This window comes from Pelophylax lessonae, assembly GCF_965119305.1.
Source record: "Pelophylax lessonae genome assembly, chromosome: 3".
Lineage (NCBI taxonomy): Eukaryota > Metazoa > Chordata > Amphibia > Anura > Ranidae > Pelophylax > Pelophylax lessonae.
The window spans coordinates 33671515-33696509 of NC_138770.1; the positions used below are offsets into that span (position 1 = coordinate 33671515).

General features: G+C 45.8%; 2 protein-coding genes and 1 pseudogene across 3 annotated transcripts in view; 2 read left to right on the top strand and 1 right to left on the bottom strand.

Moving 5' to 3' along the window:
- Positions 1-9408, top strand: part of LOC309550783 (uncharacterized protein) — a 492521-nt gene extending 483113 nt beyond the window's left edge. The window contains exon 5 of the mRNA XM_082251119.1: positions 9283-9408. Coding sequence (XP_082107245.1) covers positions 9283-9308 — 26 coding nt within the window. The 3' untranslated portion in view covers positions 9309-9408. The remainder of the gene's footprint in view (positions 1-9282) is intronic.
- The window catches only part of LOC309550278 (uncharacterized protein), a gene marked incomplete at its 5' end in the record, with an annotated part of 397814 nt that overhangs the window by 194118 nt on the left and 178701 nt on the right, over positions 1-24995 (bottom strand). The window lies entirely within an intron of this gene.
- LOC309549945 overlaps positions 1-24995 on the top strand; it is a 215401-nt pseudogene that overhangs the window by 173337 nt on the left and 17069 nt on the right. The window lies entirely within an intron of this gene.

The following is a 24995-nucleotide window of genomic DNA, read 5'->3' on the forward strand; positions in this document are numbered from 1 at the left end:
ATTTGATCATAATTTGATCTTGAGGTATCTAACTGCCTCCCTGGGCCCCTTGCCCTGATACCCATATTCTATGGGGTGGTGCTCTGTTGATCTAGCACGTTATAACCCTTCCCTATTCCAGGGAAGGAGTACCAGGCTTCCGGGGGATACTGTCCTATAATTCTTTACAGACCCTGCCCTCCCCCATGGATGGAGAAAAAAAAAAAAACTTCCTCCACATGGAAAATATTAGAGGGTCTAGTCTTTCTATTTTAGTCCATTTTGCCGTTTTACTTCTTCTTTGCTGCTAATCTCCATTGCTGCTCTTCTGTTTCCAGGTTGTTTCCTATATCCTTTTCTTCATACCATCCTGGTATATTTGGCTCTTGAATGTCTAATTCCTTACAGAATTCATGCGTATCTTCTGGGAAGACCAGTTTAGCACTCCTTCCATCTTTCCTTTCCGATAAGACATGCTGGGAAACCCCAGTTATATCTGATTCCTTGTTTTTGCATAATTTCAATTAAGGGTCTTAATGTCCTTCTCCTTTTCAAAGTTTCAGGTGATAGGTCTGTAAAATCTGTATATTACTATCTTCTGTATTTATTAGAGATTTATTTTTCTTTACGTTCTCCCATATCTGTGCTCTGTCTGCATAGTTCTGGAATCTAACTATCACATCTCTGGGATATTCTGCTGGAATTCTTATCGGTTTTCTAATTCGGTGAACTCTTTCAATCGATAATTGATCTTTTTCATCTCTCCCCAACACTGGATTGAAAATTTTCTGAATCTTTCCTCCTAAGTTTTCTTCTTGTGTTGTTCAGTTAGTCCCCGGATTCTCAGATTCTTGCGCCTACTTCGGTTTTCTTGATCTTCCAATTTATATGCTAGACCTCTGAAGTTTTTCTTAACGTCCTTCATTTCTTTTCTCAATTCCTTTATTGTATTTGTTTGATTTCCTGTCTTTTCTCGAGTTCTTCTACTCGTCCTAGAGCGTGTCCCAGGTCGGTATGAATTTTAACCAACTCAATCTTTAATGATCTTTCTAGATTCGCAAACATTACAGCCATGTCCCCCTTTGTAGGTGTTTGTTCTTGTATAATTTGTTGATCCTCCTCTATTTCATGTTCGTGCTCCACTCTCAGACTCGATTTAGAGTCTGCCATGTTGGTATTTAATAGTGATCTGTTTTGTACACTTTTCCCATTCTTTTCTTTTACCTCGCTCTGTTTTTTCTTCGTTCCTGACTGTTTCTCCTGAGTCATAAATTTTCTAATTGAGTTAGGGCTTGAACTCACCCTTGGTGATTTAACCATTGCTCCTCCTCTTGCTGTCTTGGGGTGGGGGGGGAGGGGTGGCGCCGGAAATGATGGGGTATGAGGGTGACCCTGAATGGTTTTTCAGGCTCCTACAATGATGAATAGGAATAATGTCCTGTATATAGCAACAAATGTGTGGTTTCACAGTCTCTTCAACAGTCTCTCACACACATGTCTGTATTACACAGTCTTTAAGCCACTCTGCGTTCCCCTGTTCCTCTTAGTTCTTTTTTTTTTTGCCACCTTTGATATATAATAGTTCCCTTTACCACCTCAAGCCTGTTATTGTAATCTTATATACAGTTCACCAGATTAAATCAACAGGGTTACAGTTCATGTAGAAGAGGGGAGAAAAACATAGATTAAGAGGTGGTGACTCACTGTTTGTTGCTAGATATCTCTTTCTTCCTTGGAGACTTATTCCCTTGATGTAAGATGTACACCTTCTTCCTTCAGATGGTTAGAGGTTCAACAGGTTGAATAAATCGAACAGTTGTCTGGGGTATGCAGCCAGTCCAGGTGGATAGGTGAGGATCTCAGAGCGGAGTTTGCAGGTTTCTGAGTGGAGTTTGGAGCTCAGGCCGCCGCCTGTGGGGTATGGGGTATATGTAGTAACGAGCAGGCAGAATATAGGTAAATAGTTAATTTGTGGAGCAGAAGCATAAATTATAAGGGAGGCGGGGGGGGGGGGGGTCTGCTGTTCCTCTGCCCGAAGCTGCCTTTAGGATCCTCTATGGAGCAGTCCCGGGGGGATCGTGGCTGTGTTTACTGCATACAGCAGAGTCGCTCTGGGGGGGAGGGAGAGCAGGAGTTACTTCACCTCCACATCACTAGACAGTCTCATCCACCGTCGGACCTACGTCACGTCATCCAGGCGCCTCCCCCCGGGAGTCCGACCGCTTTCCACTCTGACAGGAGGAGAGACAGCCTTCACCCTCCTCCTGGGACCTGGCTTCCCACCCAAAGACATCCTGTCACATGTGCCCTTGGCTTTTATGACCAATCCCAGGATGCACCGCTGTAGTGCCTTCCCACTGAGACAGCCACAAAAGCCTGTGTGTCACTGGTTGGGTTTCCTCCACTGTCCAACAGGCTCCCCTATTGGATACAGTGGGGACACAACCCCCTTAGACCCAGTGAATCACACCTGGACACATATAACAGGCATAACTAGAAATCCTGTTCCCTGATAAGCAGGAGAGCAAATAAATGCCTTTACCTAGCACCTAACTATGAGGGTGCTATATACATATATATATATATATATATATATATAATTAAACAAGCAAAGGCTGTCATGTGTGTCTGTTGAGCTTGGGGAGTCTCCCCACTGTGTCCAATGAGGGCTCTTGTTGGACAGTGGAGGAAACCTAACCAATAGCACACCAAGGCTCATATCAGTCCCAGTGGGCGGAACTGGCCGCAATGCATCCTGGGAGGAGATATAAGTCTGAGGGGAGCACATGACAGGTGTTTTTGGCGGGAAGCAGAGTCCCAGGAGGAGGGTGACGGCTGTCTCTCCTCCTGTCAGCATGAGGAAAGCGCCCTTGGCGGTCGGCCTAAAGGACAGAAGGTTGAGTTGAGCTGCAAAGAGGGATCCAGTGTGCCGTGGACCGAGTGGAGCTGCTGGGGCAGAAGTTTCCAGGAAAGCAGTGTCGTGAGTACTGGAAACTGCCCAGGGGTCTGCCTAGGATAGGGGACCACTCCAGAAGGTCAGAGGGATCCGGGAGCCAGCTAACCAGTAGAGAAGGCTTAGAAAGGGGGGTGCCAGAGTCTAAGCCCTGAAGATCAGTGTGTGAAAGAGGGTGCCGGTGTGGGCCCTGAAGAGTTAAGCAATGCAGCAAACCTAGAAGTAGCTACCTCAGCAAAGAGTGCTAATGAAAGCTTTAACTAGGACTTTGTGCCACAAGAAAGTCTCAGAAGTCAGTTCAGCGTTAACAGACAGCAAGTCAGTGTTACCCACCGTCAATCGGCATCCAGCCAGCGTCAAGACAGCACCAATAGGCATTTTTCAGTTGTCCCACGCAAATTGTGCATAGTTGAGCCAGAGGAGTATCCCATTCATCCCTTCTCCCATCCAAGTTCAAAATAAATATAAAAACCCAAAGGTACAGGACTGTTTCTTGTCTCAGTGCTAACACTTGGAGAACATGCTTAAATGTGCTGTTGTTGCTAGCGGTAACCCAGGAGGACCCACATCCAGCAAAATGGCTGGGAATCCTGCTACATACCCATTTGTGTGAACACAATTTTTTGCTTCTGCGTGAGAGTTCTGGAGCTCATAGTAGTGTTCTTCTAGACCAGGGGGGTCTCCAAACTTTCTAAACAAAAGAGCCCCTTTACTGTCCTTCAGATTGTAGAGGGGGGCGGGACTGTGACCATTGGGAGCAGAAAGGGTCCCGTCAGTGGGAAAAAAACAATGCCTCATCTTTGGTTTCATTGGAAGGAATTGTGCCCCATCATTGGTGTTAGTGAGATGAATTGTGCCCCATTGTTTGTGTCAGTGGACCCCATTGTTGGTGTCCTCATTGTATATGTTGTGGTTTACCAGGGTTATGGCTGAAGCTATCATTGTATTGGTTTTTCCAGCCGGCGGCTGGCTTTCTCATGTAACCATTCCGAGCGGTTCATGAGCATTCCGAAGCAGCGGGAAGGGATGTTCCTCCCCCTCCTGCCGCTTGCCGGTGTTTTTTGGGCTTACCTTTTTGCCTGAAAAACGATCCAATGGTGCGGCTGGTTGCTCTCATAGATGATCAAAGAGTGTATACTCTTTCATCGCCTCTATGGCCTTGGAGGACCGGAGTGACGTCATGACGTCACTTCTGGTCCAGGCTGGAGGTAAATATTTTTTATTTTTTTTTGCTTTTAAAGTTAAAGAGGAGATTTGGGGTCTTTTTGACCCTAGATGTCTCCATAAAGAGGACCGGTCATCCTTATTTCTATTACAAGGGATGTTTACATTATTTGTAATAGGAATAAAAGTGATCCAAAAAAAAAAAAAAACAATTAAAAAGGGACAGTGTAAAAATAAAAAGTAAAAAATAGAAAAAAAACATTTGAAGAGACCCCATCCCTGCGCGGTGCTTGTGCGCAGAAGCGGACGCATACGTAAGTCACGCATGCATATGTAAACGGTAATAGCACCACACATGTGAGGTATCACCGCGAACGTTAGAGCGAAAGCAATAATTCTAGTGCTAGAACTCCTGTGTAACTCTAAACAGGTAACCTGTGAAGGCTTTGTAAGTGTCACCTATGGATATTTTTAGGTAACGTAGTTTGTCGCAATTCCACGAGCGTGCGCAATTTTACCACTTCCATACCTGGTCTATTCTGGCACTCTTCTCCTACATATAAAAATCATCATTTTTTTGCTAGATAATTACTCAGAATCTCCAAACATTATATTTTCTTTTTGCAACAGAGACCCTAGGGAATAAAATGGTGGCCGTTTCAGCTTTTTATGTCACACAATATTTGTGCAGCCATTTTTCAAATGCGTTTTTAAAAAAAAAAAAAACTGTTTCATCAATTAAAAAAAAAAGAAACACTGAAGTTAGCCCAATTTTTTAATACAATGTAAAAGATGATGTTATGCCGAGGAAATAGATACCTAACATGTCACACTTTAAAATTGCGTACACTCGTGAAATGGCACCAAACTTCGGTACTTAAAAATCTCCATAGGTAACGATTTAAACATGTTTAAGGGTTTCTTACTTTAGAGTTACAGAGGAGGTCTTGGGCTTGAATTAATGCTCTAGCTCTAATGTTCGCAGCCATATCTCACATGTGTGGTTTGAATGCCATTTACATATGTTTATGCGACATATATATGTGTTCTATATGCGTTCACTGCTGCGTACAAGTACACGGGGGCGCTTGAATTATTTTTTTTTTTTAATGATTTATTTTATTACATTTTTTTTTTATTTTTTTACTTTTTTTTTTTTTACACTTTCCCCTTACATTTTATTTTTTATCACTTTTATTTCTATTAAAAAGGAATGTAAACATCCCTTGTAATAGGAATAGGGCATGACAGGTAATCTTTATGGGGAGATCGGGGGTCTATTAAAGCTCCAAATCTCTCCTCTGGTCCCCCCTGCAGCCGATCAGACCGAGATTGGTGGCCAGGTAAACAAAGGGGCAGAACCGGAGGTGGGGAATACTCGCCGATCCTGGTCTCCAGGGTTACAGAGCGAGGAGAATGATGTCAGTTCCTATCTCGGTGTACAGGGCAGACATCGCCGCCGGCCACATCGCTCCCGACCTCCGCGATGGGACCAAGGAGCCCAGGAGAGGCGGTGGGAAGGGGTGGAACCCCCTTCCATCACCCGCAGAAGTGATCGAGTGGCTAATTATCCACTCAGATCACTTCTGTCTTGTACAGAATCGCCAGCTGAACAAAATGATACAGGGATGATGCCTGTAGATGCCCCCACCACCCCGCTATTACCACTGAACCCCAAAGACATATGGGTATGTCCATTTGGGGGAATGGTTAAAGTGTCTTTTTCCCCAAAAAACTGCGTTTGCAAAACCGCTTCGCAAATACCGTGTGACATAACAAATTGCAATGACTGCCATTTTGTTCTCTTGGGCCTTTGCTAAAAATAAAAAGATTGTATAATGTTTGGGGGTTCTAAGTACTTTACTAACAAGAAATACTGATACTGTTGGGAAGAAGATGAAGGGAGAACACCCTGAAGGCCAGTCCTGGAAAGTTACCTGTTAGAGCAAATAACCAAAACATCACCGAGAGAACTCAACTGTTCTGCTATGAGGAACAAATACGCCTACAATCACCGTAAGTACCCTAAGTACAAAAATCCCAATATGGTCCACAAGGTGGTGAGCTGACTTCTCTCAGATGGAACGCACAGACAGGAAGTGATGTAAGATACTGACAGGAAGTGATGTAAGGTACTGACAGGAAGTGATGTAGGTCCACAGAGGAAATGATGTCAGCTATAAATAGGAATTTCAGAGGCGAGGAAGAAGAGAGGAGACGTAGCTGGCAGTTGCAGCAGAGGAGGTAATAAGATATTATTTTCTATATATAATCTTTAATTACATAAAGAAAATGTCCTCCTTCCATTTTTATGCTGTGAGGAAAGAAAGAGAGGAATGTATAACACTGAGAATCAGATTGCAGTCCCCCGGTGAAATCACATAAGTAGGATGAGCAGCAAAACTTCCTCCAGCTCTCTTGTAGCGCCCTCACCAGGCAGAGCTGGGGTACTCATAATCTATCTGGGGAAGAGGCAGAGCTCGGGGTGGCCCGGACACTCACCTCTGGAAATATTCAGCAGCTTTCCTCCCTCATCACTACTAATATTAATCCAGTCTTCTGCCCCAACACCAACTGGGTCCCCAGATCTGTATATACTGGATGACTGGGAACCCCACCGTGTCTGTGCCATCTATACTCTGCATATGTCAGAAGACACCAGACACGGCTACCTGCCCCCATCTAACACTGTTCCCACTCCTCACCCCCCATCTAACACTGCTGTCCTCACTCCTCACCACCCATCTAACACCGCTGTCCTCACTCCTCACCTCCCCATCGAACACCACAATCCCCCATTCCTCACCCCCCGTCTAACACCGATGTCCTCCGCTCCTCACTCCCGTCTAACACCACTGTCCCCCATTCCTCACCCCCCATCTAACACAACTGTCCCCAATTCTCACCCCCCCATCTAATACCGCTGTGCCCCACTCCCCATCTAACACAGCTGTCCCCCGCTCCTCACCCTCCATCTAACACCGCTATCGTCACTCCTCACCCCCCCCCCCATCTAACACCACTGTCCCCCATTGCTCACCCCCCCATCTAACACCACTGTCCTCCGCTCCTCACCCCCCAGCTAACACCACTGTTCCCCATTCCTCACCCCCCCCATCTAACACAACTGTCCCCACTTCTCACCCCCCCATCTAACACCGCTGTCCCCCACTCCCCATCTAACACCACTGTCCCCCGCTCCTCACCCTCCATCTAACACTGCTATCCTCCGCTCCTCACCATCCATTTAACACCGCTGTCCCCTGCTCCTCACCCTCCATCTAACATCGCTTTCCCTCACTCCTCACCCCCCATCTAACACCGCTTTACCCCCTCCCCCCCATCTAACACCGTTGTCCCCCACCCCTCACACTACAAATAACACTGCTGTCCCCCGCTCCTTAGCCCACCATCTAACACTGTTGTCCCCCACTCCTCATTCCCTTTTTCTTTTCAATTGTTTTATTGAAGTTTTGCAAAAAGTTTAACAATTTGTAATAGAAAACAAATAACAGCTGGAACATATAATATCACAGAGTTTCATGTCAAAAGAATCTCGTTAACAACAGTATGAGTAATACAGTACAGTAACCTCAGGTGTAAAACATCAGTACGAGGGTATACAGTTGCATAGAAGATCAAGAGCTCACACGTTTTAATGCAAGTGGAGAACAGAGGGGTTAAATGCAATAATATGCTACTCGTCAGAGGATGGGAGTGTAGTATTTGCTATTCGTCCAGGAGTGCCATTTCAGGGTGAACTGAGCCCCCTGAGACAGGGAGTAGGCGTGGGATTTCTCCATGGAGAAGTGGGAGTTAACTAGACGTATAACTTCCAGATGAGAGGGAGGGTCCGGTTGTTTCCAGTGCCTATCTATAGTGGACCTAGCTGCAATCACGATATGGGTGTATACTGTCCGCATGTCATAAGAGATGTCGTCAATGCCCTAAAGAAAGGAGAGCCATGGCTGGGTTAGTGGGTCTCAGAATTCCTCATTCCCTTTTTAAACATTGAAGATCTCAACTCCTCACACCCAATATTTGATGCTTCTGTCCCCCACTCTTCACCCAGACCCAATGCTGCCACCTTGCTTTCTCTTGCTTCTCTCATGATATCGCTCTTATGTCTATTAATAAAACACAGACCTGACCAGAGAGGTGAGGAGGATTCTCAGAAGATTCTTAGGACACAAGGATCTCTACAAGGATGTCATGATGGAGAATCAGCCACCCCTCACATCACCGGGTAAGAGGAGACTTTATTGTAAAGAAGAGAGCAGTACGGAGGCTCCACCTAGATCCCCCATCATCTGATAAACACATAGAAACAATGTATTCAGTCAGTGTGTGTGTTTCCTACAGATGGATCCAGTAATGGGAACCCACCAGAGAGATGTCCCCGTCCTCTGTATTCCCGGGATTCCACACAGGAAGATCACCCCATCCTCCACCATCAGGTAGGTAAAAATGAATGTCGAGATCGTAAAAGTAATCTGACTGTATGAAAATATATTCCACTTTTAGGTATAAGGTTATTTGTGCTCACATTTTAAAGAAACCATTCCGTGCTATTTTGTTTTAGAATGAAAATCTGATAGATATAAAAGATGAGGTTAAAGAGGAAGAAGAGACATATGTGAGGGGTGATCAGCAGTTCAGGGAAGAGGTTGGGATGATGGACAAAGTTAAAGAGGAGGAATCTTCTCCAGACATCAGCACAGGTCAGTGATCGCCACTAAATAGAAAAACTGTTTGAGTATATGGATTGATGTTTGAGGATCTGTAGATCCATGTCTACAAAGACGTCATGATGGAGAATCAGCCGCCCCTCACATCACCGGGTAAGAGGAGACTTTATTGTAAAGGAGAGAGCAGTACGGAGGCTCCACCTAGATCCCCCATCATCTGATAAACACATAGAAACAATGTATTTAGTCAGTGTGTGTGTTTCCTACAGATGGATCCAGTAATGGGAACCCACCAGAGAGATGTCCCCGTCCTCTGTATTCCCGGGATTCCACACAGGAAGGTCACACCATCCCTCACCATCATCAGGTAGGGGAATATGAATGTCGAGATCGTAAAAGTGACCTGACTGTATGAAAATATATTACACTTTTAGGTATAAGGTTATTTGTGCTCACATTTTAAAGAAACCATTCCCTGCTATTTTGTTTGTTTAGAAGGAAAATCTTATGGATATAAAAGATGAGGTTAAAGAGGAAGAAGAGACGTATGTGAGGGGTGATCAGAAATACAGGGAAGAGATTGGGATGATGGACAAAGTTAAAGAGGAGGAATCTTCTCCAGACATCAGCACAGGTCAGTGATGGCCACTAAATACAAAAACTGTTTGGTTATATGGATTGATGTTTGAGGATTTGTAGACCCATTTCTGCAAGGACGTCATGATGGAGAATCAGCCGCCCCTCACATCACCGGGTAAGAGGAGACTTTATTTTAAAGAAGAGAGCAGTACGGAGGATGCACCAAGATCCCCCATCATCTGATAAACACATAGAAACAATGTATTCAGTCAGTGTGTGTGTTTCCTACAGATGGATCCAGTAATGCGAACCCACCAGAGAGATGTCCCCGTCCTCTGTATTCCCGGGATTCCACACAGGAAGGTCACACCATCCCGTATGTGAGGGGGGATCAGCAGTTTGCAGAGGAGGTTGGGATGATGGACGCAGTTAAAAAGGAAGAAACGTCTCCAGATATCAGCTCGGGTAATTATGCAAGAATGGTTTAAAGCTTACTTAGTGATGTTTGGTTGGGTGGTATCATTGATCTGGTTAGTCAAAGTTTGGTGTTGTGATTGCACCCAGTTCCACCACAGATCTCTTTTTAAACTTTAAAATGCTCGACCAACATATATGACTCCTGAAAAATACTTTTTTTTTTTTACTTACCTTCCCACATCCCTATTCCTCAATATAAAGTAATTTTCCAGAAAAACGGGGAGGAGATGCTGTACACCAAATGAAAGGTCCATCTCCATTCCTCAATATAACGTCATGTTCCAAACAATAAAATTGTCATCATTTCAATAGCATTATTACTTAGTGATGTTTGGTTGGGTAAGGTTGTATCATTGATCCATGTCAGATCTTTCTTTTTTTTCAGTTCTTTTATTTATATTAAAGACAACTTCCAGGCATAATAAACAGTAACATTCCTTATAGGACATATGCTGAGACAGTGTATTACAACATTGAAGACAATTCAGTTATACGTTTTGAGATCTACATCGGTCGTGTTCTACAATTCCTCTAATGGGAGGAGTTATGCAAGACTAGAAAGTACCCGGAGTTGTCCGTTCCAGTTTCGAATAACGTATAGAAGAAGAAGGAAGAAGTAAAGCGAATAAGTAGTGGAAAGAGAGAGGGAAGTAAAAGAAACCTAGAGAGAGGCAGAAGAGGATAAGTAGGTGGTATGAGGGGGGAAGGGAAGGAGGGGTAAGGAGGTATGGAAGGGGGGGGGTTAGGAGGGTTAGCATTGGTAAAGCTATGGCCCTACATCAGCAATACTTTCCACCAATATTTTAGAGCTCCCTCAAACTCAACATGAGGTCTCTTTAGTATTTCCACCTTGATTAAAGAGCAGCATTCATTAGAGAGGACAAATATATTCCATTGACCCCAGGTTTTGGTATATCATTCGTGTTGGGGATGTGTCGAGAGAACAAGGTTTTCCATTCCGTTTATTTCTTCAACCTTTTTGGTCTACATGCCAGTCAGGGCCTGTGGGTTTTTCCATTTAGGAGGGATGCACATTTTAGAAGCATTTAGAAGGTAACAAATGACAGAATTTTTATAGGTCTGGGCCGGGATGTTAGAAGCATGGAGAAGGAAGAGAGTAGGGTCATTGGGGAGCGGCCGGTTTATAACCTCTGAGACATTTCACGTACTGTCTTCCAGGACTCCGCTAGTTTAGGACACGACCAAAAAACATGTAGGAGTGTCCCCCGGCCCTTCCTGGCATCTCCAGCACTGATCAGTGAGTGTGGGGAAGAATCTGCTCAACCTTGACGGCGTGTGGTACCACCTTGTTAGGAGTTTGAAGTTGGTTTCTTGTATTTACGTGCAGATGGATGATGTAAATGGAATGATGTGATTTTGTTGGTCTGGATTAAAGTTTCAGTTTAAAGCTCGTTCCCTCTTGGGTAAGAATGGGGGTTGGTAAGTCCCCTGGTGTGTGATCAGTAATGCACAGGTCGTGGATAATACCTGTGTCAGTATTCTGTCTTGAGAGCAATGTTCTTCGAAGGGTGTAAGTTGTGTGTTGCATTCACTGGGAGGTGGCAATGAGTTTATGAAATTCACTGTGAGGTGGCAATGAGTTTACCAAATGGTGGAGCTGCAATGCCCTCCAGAAATCTAGACGGTAGGGTCCCGAAGAGTCCATGAGGTCTTTGAGTGCAGGCCAACTAGATGATGTTGAAAAATGGGAGGCTTGGAAATAGCCTGACTCCATCAAGGTCCTGAATGTTTTATCTTGGTAGTCCGGGGTAAACTGGTGATTCCCCAGTATGGGTGTCGGTGGCGAGTGCGTCGAGGAAAGTGAAAGTTGTGTGAATAATTTAGAGCAGGTTCTTATCGTGTGACCTATGAGGGGATGGCGTCTTAAGGAGTCTGGTAGTGAATGGTGGCACTATAGAGGGGTATGTTGCATTGGGCCTGTTTTTAATCTGCTTTGCTTCCCCATGACGAGACCAGTCTATGAGTCTCCCCAATTGTGTAGCCTGACAGTACTTGCATAAGTCCAGCACTGCCATTCCACTTAGTTGTTTAGGAAGCAAGAGTAGTCTCCTACATTGCCTAGGTCGCTTATGTGCTCAGATAAAATCTACTAGTAGGGTGTCATCTTGTTTGAAGTAATGTGAAGGGATGAATATCAGAAGTGCTTGAAAGAGGTATAGGAACTTGGGGAGCACATTTTAATAATTTTGCATCTCCCAAACCATGAATGGAGACCAGATTTTGATTTATCTTATAGAATGTGGACTTTCTTTAGGAGGGGGAGAAAGTCGAGCGTGAAGATGTGTGAAAATTTGGGTGGTATGAGAGTGCCCAGGTATTTCAGTGCTGAGTTCATCCATTTTAGCCTAAAATGAAATCGCAGTTGGTAGAGGAGGAGGTTTGATAAGCCTACTCCCATAACTTCTGATTTAGTAAAGTTGATATTTAGATTGGACGGAGTGCCATATGCCTCAAACTTGTGAAGAAGATTCGGTAGAGAAATTATGGGATTCATGAGGGAAAATAACATGTTGTCTGGATACGCTGATATTTTCTGCTGGGTCACCCCAACATGCCTGAGATATCCGGGTGGAGGCGTATTCTACATAAAAAGGATTCTAGTGATAATGCGAAGAGTAACGGTGACAGAGGGCACTCCTGTCTTGTCCCATTCCTAATTGTGAAGTAGTCTGATAGGACACCGTTCGCCTTAACCTGGACGCAGGGGCAGAGTAGATCTGTGAGATCCAATTTAGCATGGTGTTGCCGATGCCCACATGTCAAAGTACTGCAAACATAAAATGCCGATTTACTCAATCAAAGACCTTGTCGGTGTCTGTGCTTAGGAGGACACAGGGTGTGCGGGTCTTGGTCGTTACATGTAGGAGGTTGAGGACCATGGTTGTGTAATCCCATGCCTCACATGTAGGCACAAATCCAACTTGATCCAAATGGATCAGTTGCGTCAGATGTTGTTGGATCCTAGTTGCTAGGATTATGGTGAACAGTTTAAAATTGACATTTAGCAAGGAAATGGGTCGGTAACTACTACAGTAGGTGAGGGATCTTTAGGGATGACTGAAATGTGAGCTTGTAAAGTCTCCTTGGGGATATATGTCCCAGAGTCCCATGAATAGCCATAAACTGTCCAAGTGACGGCAAGAGTGTTTCATAATATTGGATGGTAAACCCATCCGGTCTCGGGGCCTTCCCCCCACTTTGGAACCACCTATGGCCTGTTTTAGTTCAGCCAAGGTGATGGGATCCTCTAAGGATTTACTGTCAGTGTTGGACAACCAGGGCATCCAGAAAGAGAGCAGATATTCCTCTATTTGGGTCTGTTGGGGGTTGGGGCTGTAAGTTATAGAACGAGGCATAGAAGGATTTAAATTCTTGTGTGATATGTCTAGGTAACGTGGCTTTTTATGAGTGTATATATTCAAAGAATATACCTCGCGCCTAGGAGTACCTAATGTGACGTACACTTATATAGTATAAAAATAAAAATATATATAATGGAGCAGTTGCTATAGATTAGAAATGGTTGAATAAAAACCCCCCCAGCTAAAAGGGATAATATAGCGCTTGCTAGTATGATGCAAATAAGGTAAAAAATCAATTAAAAGACTAAAAGCATAAATAGCTAAAATATATGCCCTTAAAATGCACAGTAAGACAATATAAATAAATATCAAATTAAGTAAATAAGTGTAATAATAGTGCCAAGTAAAGTCCAAAATAGTTCATAAGTGACTGTGTGACAAATAGTCCAAGAAAATTGCCAGGAAAAAGTGCCAGTGCTTGGTGCTGGATCCTCCAATATTCCAGGAAATCCAATCACAAAGGTGACTTTCAAAAGAGAAATAAGATGTAAACTCACCAGATATGGTGGGTCTCAAATGTCATACGACAAAGAGACCAGTAGTGCTTTATGACCATCCATTTTTTTTTTTTTGTTGAAAATGTAATCTTTATTTGCATAAAAGATATACAAAAAACAATACTTTTGTCGGGGTACATTCTCCCCTGTACTGCGACGCAGCGCATAAATACACTACATTACAATACATTTCCGGTCATACTAATAAATACATCCAATCACGTACATTCATTCTGCGGTATGATGCCTGATGTGTTGTGCGGAGTAAGGATACCCCGAGCCATCACATCATGCATGACGCCGCAATACCCCTGAAGCATGAAACTAAAAACATTGTCTATACGTTGCATTACTCATAACTGTATCAATACTATAACATTTCAAAAAAGCAACAGGTGTGATGGGGGGTGGGAGAGAGGGGTAAGGGGAGGGGAATGAAATCACAGGCCCGAAGCTTTATTGAATGGACAAAGACACACAAGGGAGAGTGGGGGAAGGGGAAATCTTCAGACCTCCTCTTCCTCCATGAGATCCATCAGGTTATAGTCTCTGAGCAGACTGTGAACCAGTCTGCGACAGTCCTCAATGGACATCCTCTCCCGCTGGTGGATAAGGCGCTTTCTGGCGCACCATAAAGCGTCCTTAAAGCAACACAACACCCGCCAGGCGTTGTCAATGTCCTCCTGTGTAAAAGTACCATGGAAAAGTCCATTCAGCACAGCAAAATGTGTGATGGCAGTCTGGGAAACAAAGTCTCTAAGTTCAGGTTCCAAGGCCCTCAACAGGCTCTTTGCAAATGAGCACTCCCAGAAAACGTGAAAAGACGTTTCCTCGTGGATGATACAAAAGGGGCAGTGCCTGTATCTGCACAAGTTTCTGGCATGCATAAATGTCCTGAGTGGCAGCCCTCCCCGGACAGCCATCCACGCCAGATCTTTATGCCTGTTGGTGAGTCTCTTTGAAGAAACATTCCTCCAGACCACTTTGCAAGTGGCTGAAGGGAGGCCTGGAACAGTCTCAGCAATGTCTGATGCTCTGATCAACTTGTAGATAGTTTTTGGCTTCCACAAGTCGGGCTTAACTCCATGTAGCCCCAGCTCCTTGATGAACTTGAAAGTGTCCAAGTAGTACCAAGGAGTGTCCCAGTTGTAGGGGATGGAGCTGTCCCATTTGTCCCATCCAAGGGACCTCCAGAGATTAATCTGGCCCTGAGGAGGAGGACGAGGTAGCCAACACTGCTTCTATTCACAAATTTTAAATGAGGGTACACCCCAAAAGAGTGAGAAAGAGCAAAAATGGAACAATGGGTGGGTAAGGTCGGTATCCATTGCTATTCTGCATAAGGTACGGAAAAGTCCCGTGGGATCCATGCCTGGTTCATTTTAATGAACGTGAGCTTGTCCACATTGTCTCTGGACAGGCGGCTGCGCTTGTCTGTTATAACGCCCCCAGCCGTGCTAAATACCCGTTCAGATAATACACTGGCTGCAGGGCACGCCAGCACCTCCAAGGCGTAAAGGGCAAGCTCAGGCCATGTGCCCAATTTGGAGACCCAGAAGTTGAAGGGGGCAGACCCGTCATTCACTACATGTAGGCGTGTGCACACATACTGCTCCACCATGTTGGTAAAATGCTGCCTCCTGCTAAGACGTTCCATCTGAGCTGCTGGTGCTGCTGTTTGTTGTGGCGTGCTGACAAAGCTTTTCCACATTTCGGCCATGCTAACCCTGCCTTCTGAGGTGCTGGCGGTGCCCTGGTTGCGTTGGCGACCTCCTCCTCCTCCTCCTCTGCCTTGTGCTTCCACTGTGGCCCCGCTGTCAGATGGGAATGCCAGCAGCATGGCGTCTACCAGCGTGCGCTTGTACTCGCGCATCTTGCGATCGCGCTCCAGTGAGTGAATTAAGGACGGTACGTTGTCCTTGTAACGGGGATCCAGCAGCGTGGCCACCCAGTAATCAGCACAAGTTAGAATGTGGGCAACTCGGCGGTCGTTGTGGAGACACTGCAGCATGTAATCGCTCATGTGTGCCAGGCTGCCCAGAGGCAACGAAAGGCTGTCCTCTGTGGGAGGTGTATGGTCCGTGTCCTCTGTATCCCCCCAGCCACGCACCAGTGATGGCCATGAGCTGGCCTGGGTGCCACCCTGCTGTGAACATGGTTCCATCTCCTCCTCCAGCTCCTCCTCCTCCTCATCCTCCTCATCCTCCAGAACTGTGCCCCTGCTGGACAATTGCGTCCCTGGCGTTTGCGTGTGCAGGAACCCACCCTCGGAGCCCCTTGCGAATGACTGCCCTGAAAGCCTTGGAAATGTTACCTCTTCATCCTCCTCCTCCTCCTCATCCTGTGCCACATCCTCTTCCATCATCGCCCGAATTGTTTTTTCAAGGAGGCATAGAAGTGGGATAGTTAAGCTGAGAACGGCGTCATTGCCACTGGCCATGTTGGTGGAGTACTCAAAACAGCGCAACAAGGCACACAGGTCTCGCATGGAGGCCCAGTTATTGGTGGTGAAGTGGTGCTGTTCCGCAGAGCGACTCACGCGTGCGTGCTGCAGCTGAAACTCCACTATGGCCTGCTGCTGCTCGCACAGTCTTTCCAGCATGTGCAAGGTGGAGTTCCACCTTGTGGGCACGTCACATATGAGGCGGTGAGCGGGAAGGCCGAAGTTACGCTGCAGCGCTGCCAGGCGAGCAGCAGCAGGGTGAGAACGCCGAAAGTGCGCACAAACGGCCCGCACTTTCTGCAGCAGCTCTGACATATCGGGGTAGTTTTTAAGGAACCTCTGCACCACCAAATTCAGCACATGCGCCAGGCAAGGGATGTGCGTCAAACCGGCTAGGCCCAGAGCTGCTATGAGATTTCGCCCGTTATCGCACACCACCAGGCCGGGCTTGAGGCTCGCTGGCAGCAACCACTCATTTGTCTGCTGTTCCATGCTCCTCCACAACTCCTGCGCGGTGTGTGGTTTGTCCCCCAAACAGGCAAGTTGTAAAACTGCCTGCTGTCGTTTACCCCTGGCCGTGCTGAAGTTGGTGGTGAAGGTGTTACGCTGTCCGGATGAGGAGGCGGTAGAGGATGAGGAAGCGGAGTAGGAGGAGTTAGGAACAGGAGGCAAACTGAAGCGCCCTGCAATCCTCGGTGGTGGAAGGACATGCGCCAAATTGCTATCCGCCTCAGGCCCATCCGCCACTGCATTTACCCAGTGTGCCGTTAGGGAGATATAACGCCCCTGACCGTGCTTACTGGTCCACGTATCCGTAGTTAGGTGGACCTTGGCACAGATGGCGTTGCGCAGTGCACACCTGATTTTTTCCCCCACTTGGTTGTGCAGGGAAGGGATGGCTTGCCTGGAAAAGTAGTGGCGGCTGGGCACGACGTACTGTGGGACAGCCACCGACATAAGGTTTTTAAAACTGTGCGTCTCCACCAGACGGAATGACAGCATTTCAAAGGCCAATAATTTTGAAATGCTGGCATTCAGGGCCAGGGATCGCGGGTGGGTAGGGGGGTACTTCCTCTTCCTCTCAAGTGTTTGGGAGATGGAAAGCTGAACGCTTCCACGGGACATTGTGGAGATGGTTGTTGGTGACCCAGGTGGTGGTGTTGCTGACAGATCGTCTGTTTGCGGGGTGGCAGGTGCCGGTATCACTACAGATGTGGCTGGAGCGGCCGAGACTGCAGCAGAAGAGGAAGCAGGATGAGCCAGAGACGTTTCTTGGTTTTGAAGGTGTGTACTCCACTGCAGCTCGTGCTTTGCACTTAGATGCCTGATCATGCAGGTTGTGCTCAGGTTGAGAAGGTTCATGCCTCGCTTCAAGCTCTGATTGCACAGGGTGCAAACCACTCGTGTCCTGTCATCAGCACATTTTCTAAAGAACTTCCACGCTAGAGAACTCCTTTGAGCTGACTTTGGTGCGCTCGTTCCCTTGCTGCGTTGGGCAGTAGCGGGCGTAGTGTCTAGGGCACGGCCGCTCCGCTTCTGCACCCTGCTCCCTCTTCTGCTGTGCTGGTGGCTCTGTGCGACCACCGCCTCTTCCTCCAAACTACTCAGTTCACCTGCATGACGTTCATTCCATGTGGGGTCGAGGACCTCATCGTCCTCCACATCATCTTCCACCCAGTCTTCACCCCTGCCCTCCTTGTCGGTCTCCACAATGCTGAACGCCGCAGCAGTTGGCACCTGCGTTTCGTCATCATCGGAGACGTGCTGCGATGATCCTTGCATGTACTCATCTTGAGAAATAAGTGGTTGGGCATCGCTGCACTCAATCTCTTCCACTTCTGGGGCAGGGCTAGGTGGATGGCCCTGGGAAACCCTGCTGACAGAGTCCTCAAAAAGAATAAGAGACTGCTGTATGGCTTGGGGCTCAGACTGCTGGCCTGATTTGCAAGGGGGTGAGGTGAAAGACGGTTGGACATTGGCTGCAGGTGCCAACTCTGACCTTTCTGCAGTAGACTGGGTGGGAGACAATGTGAAGGAACTGGAGGCACTGTCAGCAGCAAACCAATCTACTATCGCCTCAACTTGTTCTGGCCTCATCACTTCTAGGGGCGTTTGATGCCCTACCAAATACTGATGCAGGTTCTGTCGCCTACTCACACTTGAGGAAGGTGTTTCACTTGTGCGTGTAGCTGGCACAGATCGACCATGTCCTCTCCTTGCAACAGGAGCTCTACCAGCAGCACCACGACCCAGGCCACGGCCCTTATTTGACGGTCTCCTCATATTTCTGTAATTTAAGATCTTGCCCTAGAAAGGTTTTTATTGAATAGCGGAATAGAAAATATGATCCAAAAAAAGTGTATGTATATCACACGTACACAACCACACTAGGCCCCAATTACTATTGTTTGTACCCCTAAAAGGCTAGATGAGGAGTAGGGGGAGTATGGAACAGGCAGCACCCTCAAACCTTCAGAAGTATGAGATGAACCCCAACAACTTGGAAAGGTGGATCTCTCTCACACGTACCGACACAGACTATCCCGCAATTCAATTGATCCTCAAAGGTTTTTATTGAATAGCGGAATAGGAAATATGATCAAAAAAAGTGTATGTATCTCGCACGTACACAACCACACTAGGCCCCAATTACTATTGTTTGTACCCCTAAAAGGCTAGATGAGGAGTAGGGGGGGTATGGAACAGGCAGCACCCTCAAACCTTCAGAAGTATGAGATGAACCCCAACAACTTGGAAAGGTGGATCTCTCTCACACGTACCGACACAGACTATCCCGCAATTCAATTGATCCTCAAAGGTTTTTATTGAATAGCGGAATAGGAAATATGATCAAAAAAAGTGTATGTATCTCGCACGTACACAACCACACTAGGCCCCAATTACTATTGTTTGTACCCCTAAAAGGCTAGATGAGGAGTAGGGGGGGTATGGAACAGGCAGCACCCTCAAACCTTCAGAAGTATGAGATGAACCCCAACAACTTGGAAAGGTGGATCTCTCTCACACGTACCGACACAGACTATCCCGCAATTCAATTGATCCTCAAAGGTTTTTATTGAATAGCGGAATAGGAAATATGATCAAAAAAAGTGTATGTATCTCGCACGTACACAACCACACTAGGCCCCAATTACTATTGTTTGTACCCCTAAAAGGCTAGATGAGGAGTAGGGGGGGTATGGAACAGGCAGCACCCTCAAACCTTCAGAAGTATGAGATGAACCCCAACAACTTGGAAAGGTGGATCTCTCTCACACGTACCGACACAGACTATCCCGCAATTCAATTGATCCTCAAAGGTTTTTATTGAATAGCGGAATAGGAAATATGATCAAAAAAAGTGTATGTATCTCGCACGTACACAACCACACTAGGCCCCAATTACTATTGTTTGTACCCCTAAAAGGCTAGATGAGGAGTAGGGGGGGTATGGAACAGGCAGCACCCTCAAACCTTCAGAAGTATGAGATGAACCCCAACAACTTGGAAAGGTGGATCTCTCTCACACGTACCGACACAGACTATCCCGCAATTCAATTGATCCTCAAAGGTTTTTATTGAATAGCGGAATAGGAAATATGATCAAAAAAAGTGTATGTATCTCGCACGTACACAACCACACTAGGCCCCAATTACTATTGTTTGTACCCCTAAAAGGCTAGATGAGGAGTAGGGGGGGTATGGAACAGGCAGCACCCTCAAACCTTCAGAAGTATGAGATGAACCCCAACAACTTGGAAAGGTGGATCTCTCTCACACGTACCGACACAGACTATCCCGCAATTCAATTGATCCTCAAAGGTTTTTATTGAATAGCGGAATAGGAAATATGATCAAAAAAAGTGTATGTATCTCGCACGTACACAACCACACTAGGCCCCAATTACTATTGTTTGTACCCCTAAAAGGCTAGATGAGGAGTAGGGGGGGTATGGAACAGGCAGCACCCTCAAACCTTCAGAAGTATGAGATGAACCCCAACAACTTGGAAAGGTGGATCTCTCTCACACGTACCAACACAGACTATCCCCCAATTTAACTGATCCCCAAAGGTTTTTGATTAAATAGCGGAATAGAAAATATGATCCCAAAAAAGTGTATGTATATCACACGTACACAACCACACTAGGCCCCAATTACTATTGTTTGTACCCCTAAAAGGCTAGGAGTAGGGGGAGTATGGAACAGGCAGCACCCTCAAACCTTCAGAAGTATGAGATGAACCCCAACAACTTGGAAAGGTGGATCTCTCTCACACGTACCAACACAGACTATCCCCCAATTTAACTGATCCCCAAAGGTTTTTGATTAAATAGCGGAATAGAAAATATGATCCCAAAAAAGTGTATGTATATCACACGTACACAACCACACTAGGCCCCAATTACTATTGTTTGTACCCCTAAAAGGCTAGGAGTAGGGGGAGTATGGAACAGGCAGCACCCTCAAACCTTCAGAAGTATGAGATGAAGCTCAACAACTTGGAAAGGTGGATCTCTCTCACACGTACCAACACAGACTATCCCCCAATTTAACTGATCCCCAAAGGTTTTTGATTAAATAGCGGAATAGAAAATATGATCCCAAAAAAGTGTATGTATATCACACGTACACAACCACACTAGGCCCCAATTACTATTGTTTGTACCCCTAAAAGGCTAGGAGTAGGGGGAGTATGGAACAGGCAGCACCCTCAAACCTTCAGAAGTATGAGATGAACCCCAACAACTTGGAAAGGTGGATCTCTCTCACACGTACCAACACAGACTATCCCCCAATTTAACTGATCCCCAAAGGTTTTTGATTAAATAGCGGAATAGAAAATATGATCCCAAAAAAGTGTATGTATATCACACGTACACAACCACACTAGGCCCCAATTACTATTGTTTGTACCCCTAAAAGGCTAGGAGTAGGGGGAGTATGGAACAGGCAGCACCCTCAAACCTTCAGAAGTATGAGATGAACCTCAACAACTTGGAAAGGTGGATCTCTCTCACACGTACCAACACAGACTATCCCCCAATTTAACTGATCCCCAAAGGTTTTTGATTAAATAGCGGAATAGAAAATATGATCCCAAAAAAGTGTATGTATATCACACGTACACAACCACACTAGGCCCCAATTACTATTGTTTGTACCCCTAAAAGGCTAGGAGTAGGGGGAGTATGGAACAGGCAGCACCCTCAAACCTTCAGAAGTATGAGATGAACCCCAACAACTTGGAAAGGTGGATCTCTCTCACACGTACCAACACAGACTATCCCCCAATTTAACTGATCCCCAAAGGTTTTTGATTAAATAGCGGAATAGAAAATATGATCCCAAAAAAGTGTATGTATATCACACGTACACAACCACACTAGGCCCCAATTACTATTGTTTGTACCCCTAAAAGGCTAGGAGTAGGGGGAGTATGGAACAGGCAGCACCCTCAAACCTTCAGAAGTATGAGATGAACCTCAACAACTTGGAAAGGTGGATCTCTCTCACACGTACCAACACAGACTATCCCCCAATTTAACTGATCCCCAAAGGTTTTTGATTAAATAGCGGAATAGAAAATATGATCCCAAAAAAGTGTATGTATATCACACGTACACAACCACACTAGGCCCCAATTACTATTGTTTGTACCCCTAAAAGGCTAGGAGTAGGGGGAGTATGGAACAGGCAGCACCCTCAAACCTTCAGAAGTATGAGATGAACCCCAACAACTTGGAAAGGTGGATCTCTCTCACACGTACCAACACAGACTATCCCCCAATTTAACTGATCCCCAAAGGTTTTTGATTAAATAGCGGAATAGAAAATATGATCCCAAAAAAGTGTATGTATATCACACGTACACAACCACACTAGGCCCCAATTACTATTGTTTGTACCCCTAAAAGGCTAGGAGTAGGGGGAGTATGGAACAGGCAGCACCCTCAAACCTTCAGAAGTATGAGATGAACCTCAACAACTTGGAAAGGTGGATCTCTCTCACACGTACCAACACAGACTATCCCCCAATTTAACTGATCCCCAAAGGTTTTTGATTAAATAGCGGAATAGAAAATATGATCCCAAAAAAGTGTATGTATATCACACGTACACAACCACACTAGGCCCCAATTACTATTGTTTGTACCCCTAAAAGGCTAGGAGTAGGGGGAGTATGGAACAGGCAGCACCCTCAAACCTTCAGAAGTATGAGATGAACCCCAACAACTTGGAAAGGTGGATCTCTCTCACACGTACCAACACAGACTATCCCCCAATTTAACTGATCCCCAAAGGTTTTTGATTAAATAGCGGAATAGAAAATATGATCCCAAAAAAGTGTATGTATATCACACGTACACAACCACACTAGGCCCCAATTACTATTGTTTGTACCCCTAAAAGGCTAGGAGTAGGGGGAGTATGGAACAGGCAGCACCCTCAAACCTTCAGAAGTATGAGATGAACCCCAACAACTTGGAAAGGTGGATCTCTCTCACACGTACCAACACAGACTATCCCCCAATTTAACTGATCCCCAAAGGTTTTTGATTAAATAGCGGAATAGAAAATATGATCCCAAAAAAGTGTATGTATATCACACGTACACAACCACACTAGGCCCCAATTACTATTGTTTGTACCCCTAAAAGGCTAGATGAGGAGTAGGGGGAGTATGGAACAGGCAGCACCCTCAAACCTTCAGTATGAGATTGTGTTCACTGTACCCCACAAAGATTGAGTTCACTGCACCCCACAATGATTGTGTTCACTGCACCCCACAAAGATTGTGTTCACTGCACCTCACAAAGATTGTGTTCACTGTACCCCCCAAAGATTGTGTTCACTGCACCCCACAAAGATTCTGTTCACTGTACCCCACAAAGATTGTGTTCACTGCACCCCAAAAAGATTGTGTTCACTGCACCCCAAAAAGGATGTTGTTCACTGCACCCCAAAAAGGATGTTGTTCACTCCACCCCAAAAAGATTGTGTTCACTGCACCCCACAAAGATTGTGTTCACTGCACCCCAAAAAGATTGTGTTCACTGCACCCCAAAAATGATTTTGTTCACTGCACCCCAAAAAGGATTTTGTTCACTGCACCCCAAAAAGGATGTTGTTCACTGCACCCCAAAAAGATTGTGTTCACTGCACCCCAAAAAGATTGTGTTCACTGCACCCCACAAAGGATTTTGTTCACTGCACCCCAAAAAGATTGTGTTCACTGCACCCCAAAAAGGATGTTGTTCACTGCACACCAAAAAGGATTGTGTTCACTGCACCCCAAAAAGATTTTGTTCACTGCACCCCAAAAAGATTGTGTTCACTGCAGCCCAAAAAGATTGTGTTCACTGCAGCCCAAAAAGATTGTGTTCACTGCACCCCAAAAAGATTGTGTTCACTGCAGCCCAAAAAGATTGTGTTCACTGCAGCCCAAAAAGATTGTGTTCACTGCAGCTCACACACAGAAAAATGGATGTGGATCACTGACACCTGCCTATCTCCAATCCCACACCACACAGCAATATCGATTGTAGTTTGTAGAACACAGTTTCCCTAAAATTCAGCAGACTCTGTCCCTAACAGGATTGAGAAGAGATCGTAGATCAGGATTGAGTGCAGATTCACCCCACCCCCCACACAGCAATATCGATTGTAGTTTGTAGAAGACACTGACCCTATAATTCAGCAGACTCTATCCCTAAAATGCCTACAACTCGCCCTGCCTAAACACTCCGACCTGTCCCTCAATTCTATCCGGACACAAATGTTTTTTTCCTGCCTATCTTTCCCTAATCAGCAGCCAGCACGTTGATGTGTGCTCTGTCCCTGAATCTAAGCAGCATAATGACGCCGCTGCGGCTGCCTCGAACTTATAAAGACTTGGTCACATGCTTCAGACGGCCAATCACAGCTACTGAGACATTTGCAGGCATGGCTGGGATGGCTTAAGGCACACCAGTTAAACGATTGTTGATTGGCTGTTGAAAGCCCGCCATGAAAAGAGCGCCAAAGCATGCAAAACCCGGAAATAAAACGACCGAACACGGATTTTTACCCGAACATACAGTAAAGTGTCCGTGTCCGTGTTCGGGTACAAAAAATCCAATTATTCGGTACGAACACGAATAATACAGTCCGTGTTCGCTCAACACTAGTAATAATATTAAATTAATGTGCTAAAATGGTGCTGTATTATGAAGGTGATGAAGTGCATAGTGAACGATATATATCAAAAAAATGATGTGTAGATATTACTACTACATTTAAAGTGTGATACGTGAAAAGTGCATATATAGGACAAATAAAGGTCCAAATGTGTATAAGCAATGGGTAAATCTATAGGTGAAAGGGCCATATACCAGGGGCGGACTGACCATTAGGGCACTCGGGCACTGCCCGAGGGCCCGGGGCTAGTAGGGGGCCCCATGAAAGGCTCCTGGCACCTACCTTCCAAAGCATCTGTGATGATCCCGGAGCCCAGTGCCAGAACAAGTTCCAGCACTGAGCTCCGGTAACTGGCCTGACAGAGACACACTAGCGTGGGCACTCAGGACACCTTCCCTGCATCTCTTTGAGGGTGCCTGGGCTCCCTCACGCAGCGATCGTCCCTCTGCAGCAGCTGACACTTGCATCTCTCCCCCAACTGATGCCTGCACAGTACACAGAGCTCACCAAGGATCCTCCTCCACGGCTCTGAAGTACACAGACAGGAGGAGGAGGAGTAGCCCGGGAGGAGGGACATTAACTTCAAGAGCTGCACTGATTATCTGAGGTATGTACTGTACATAGTTTAAGGATACGGAAGGGGGACAGATA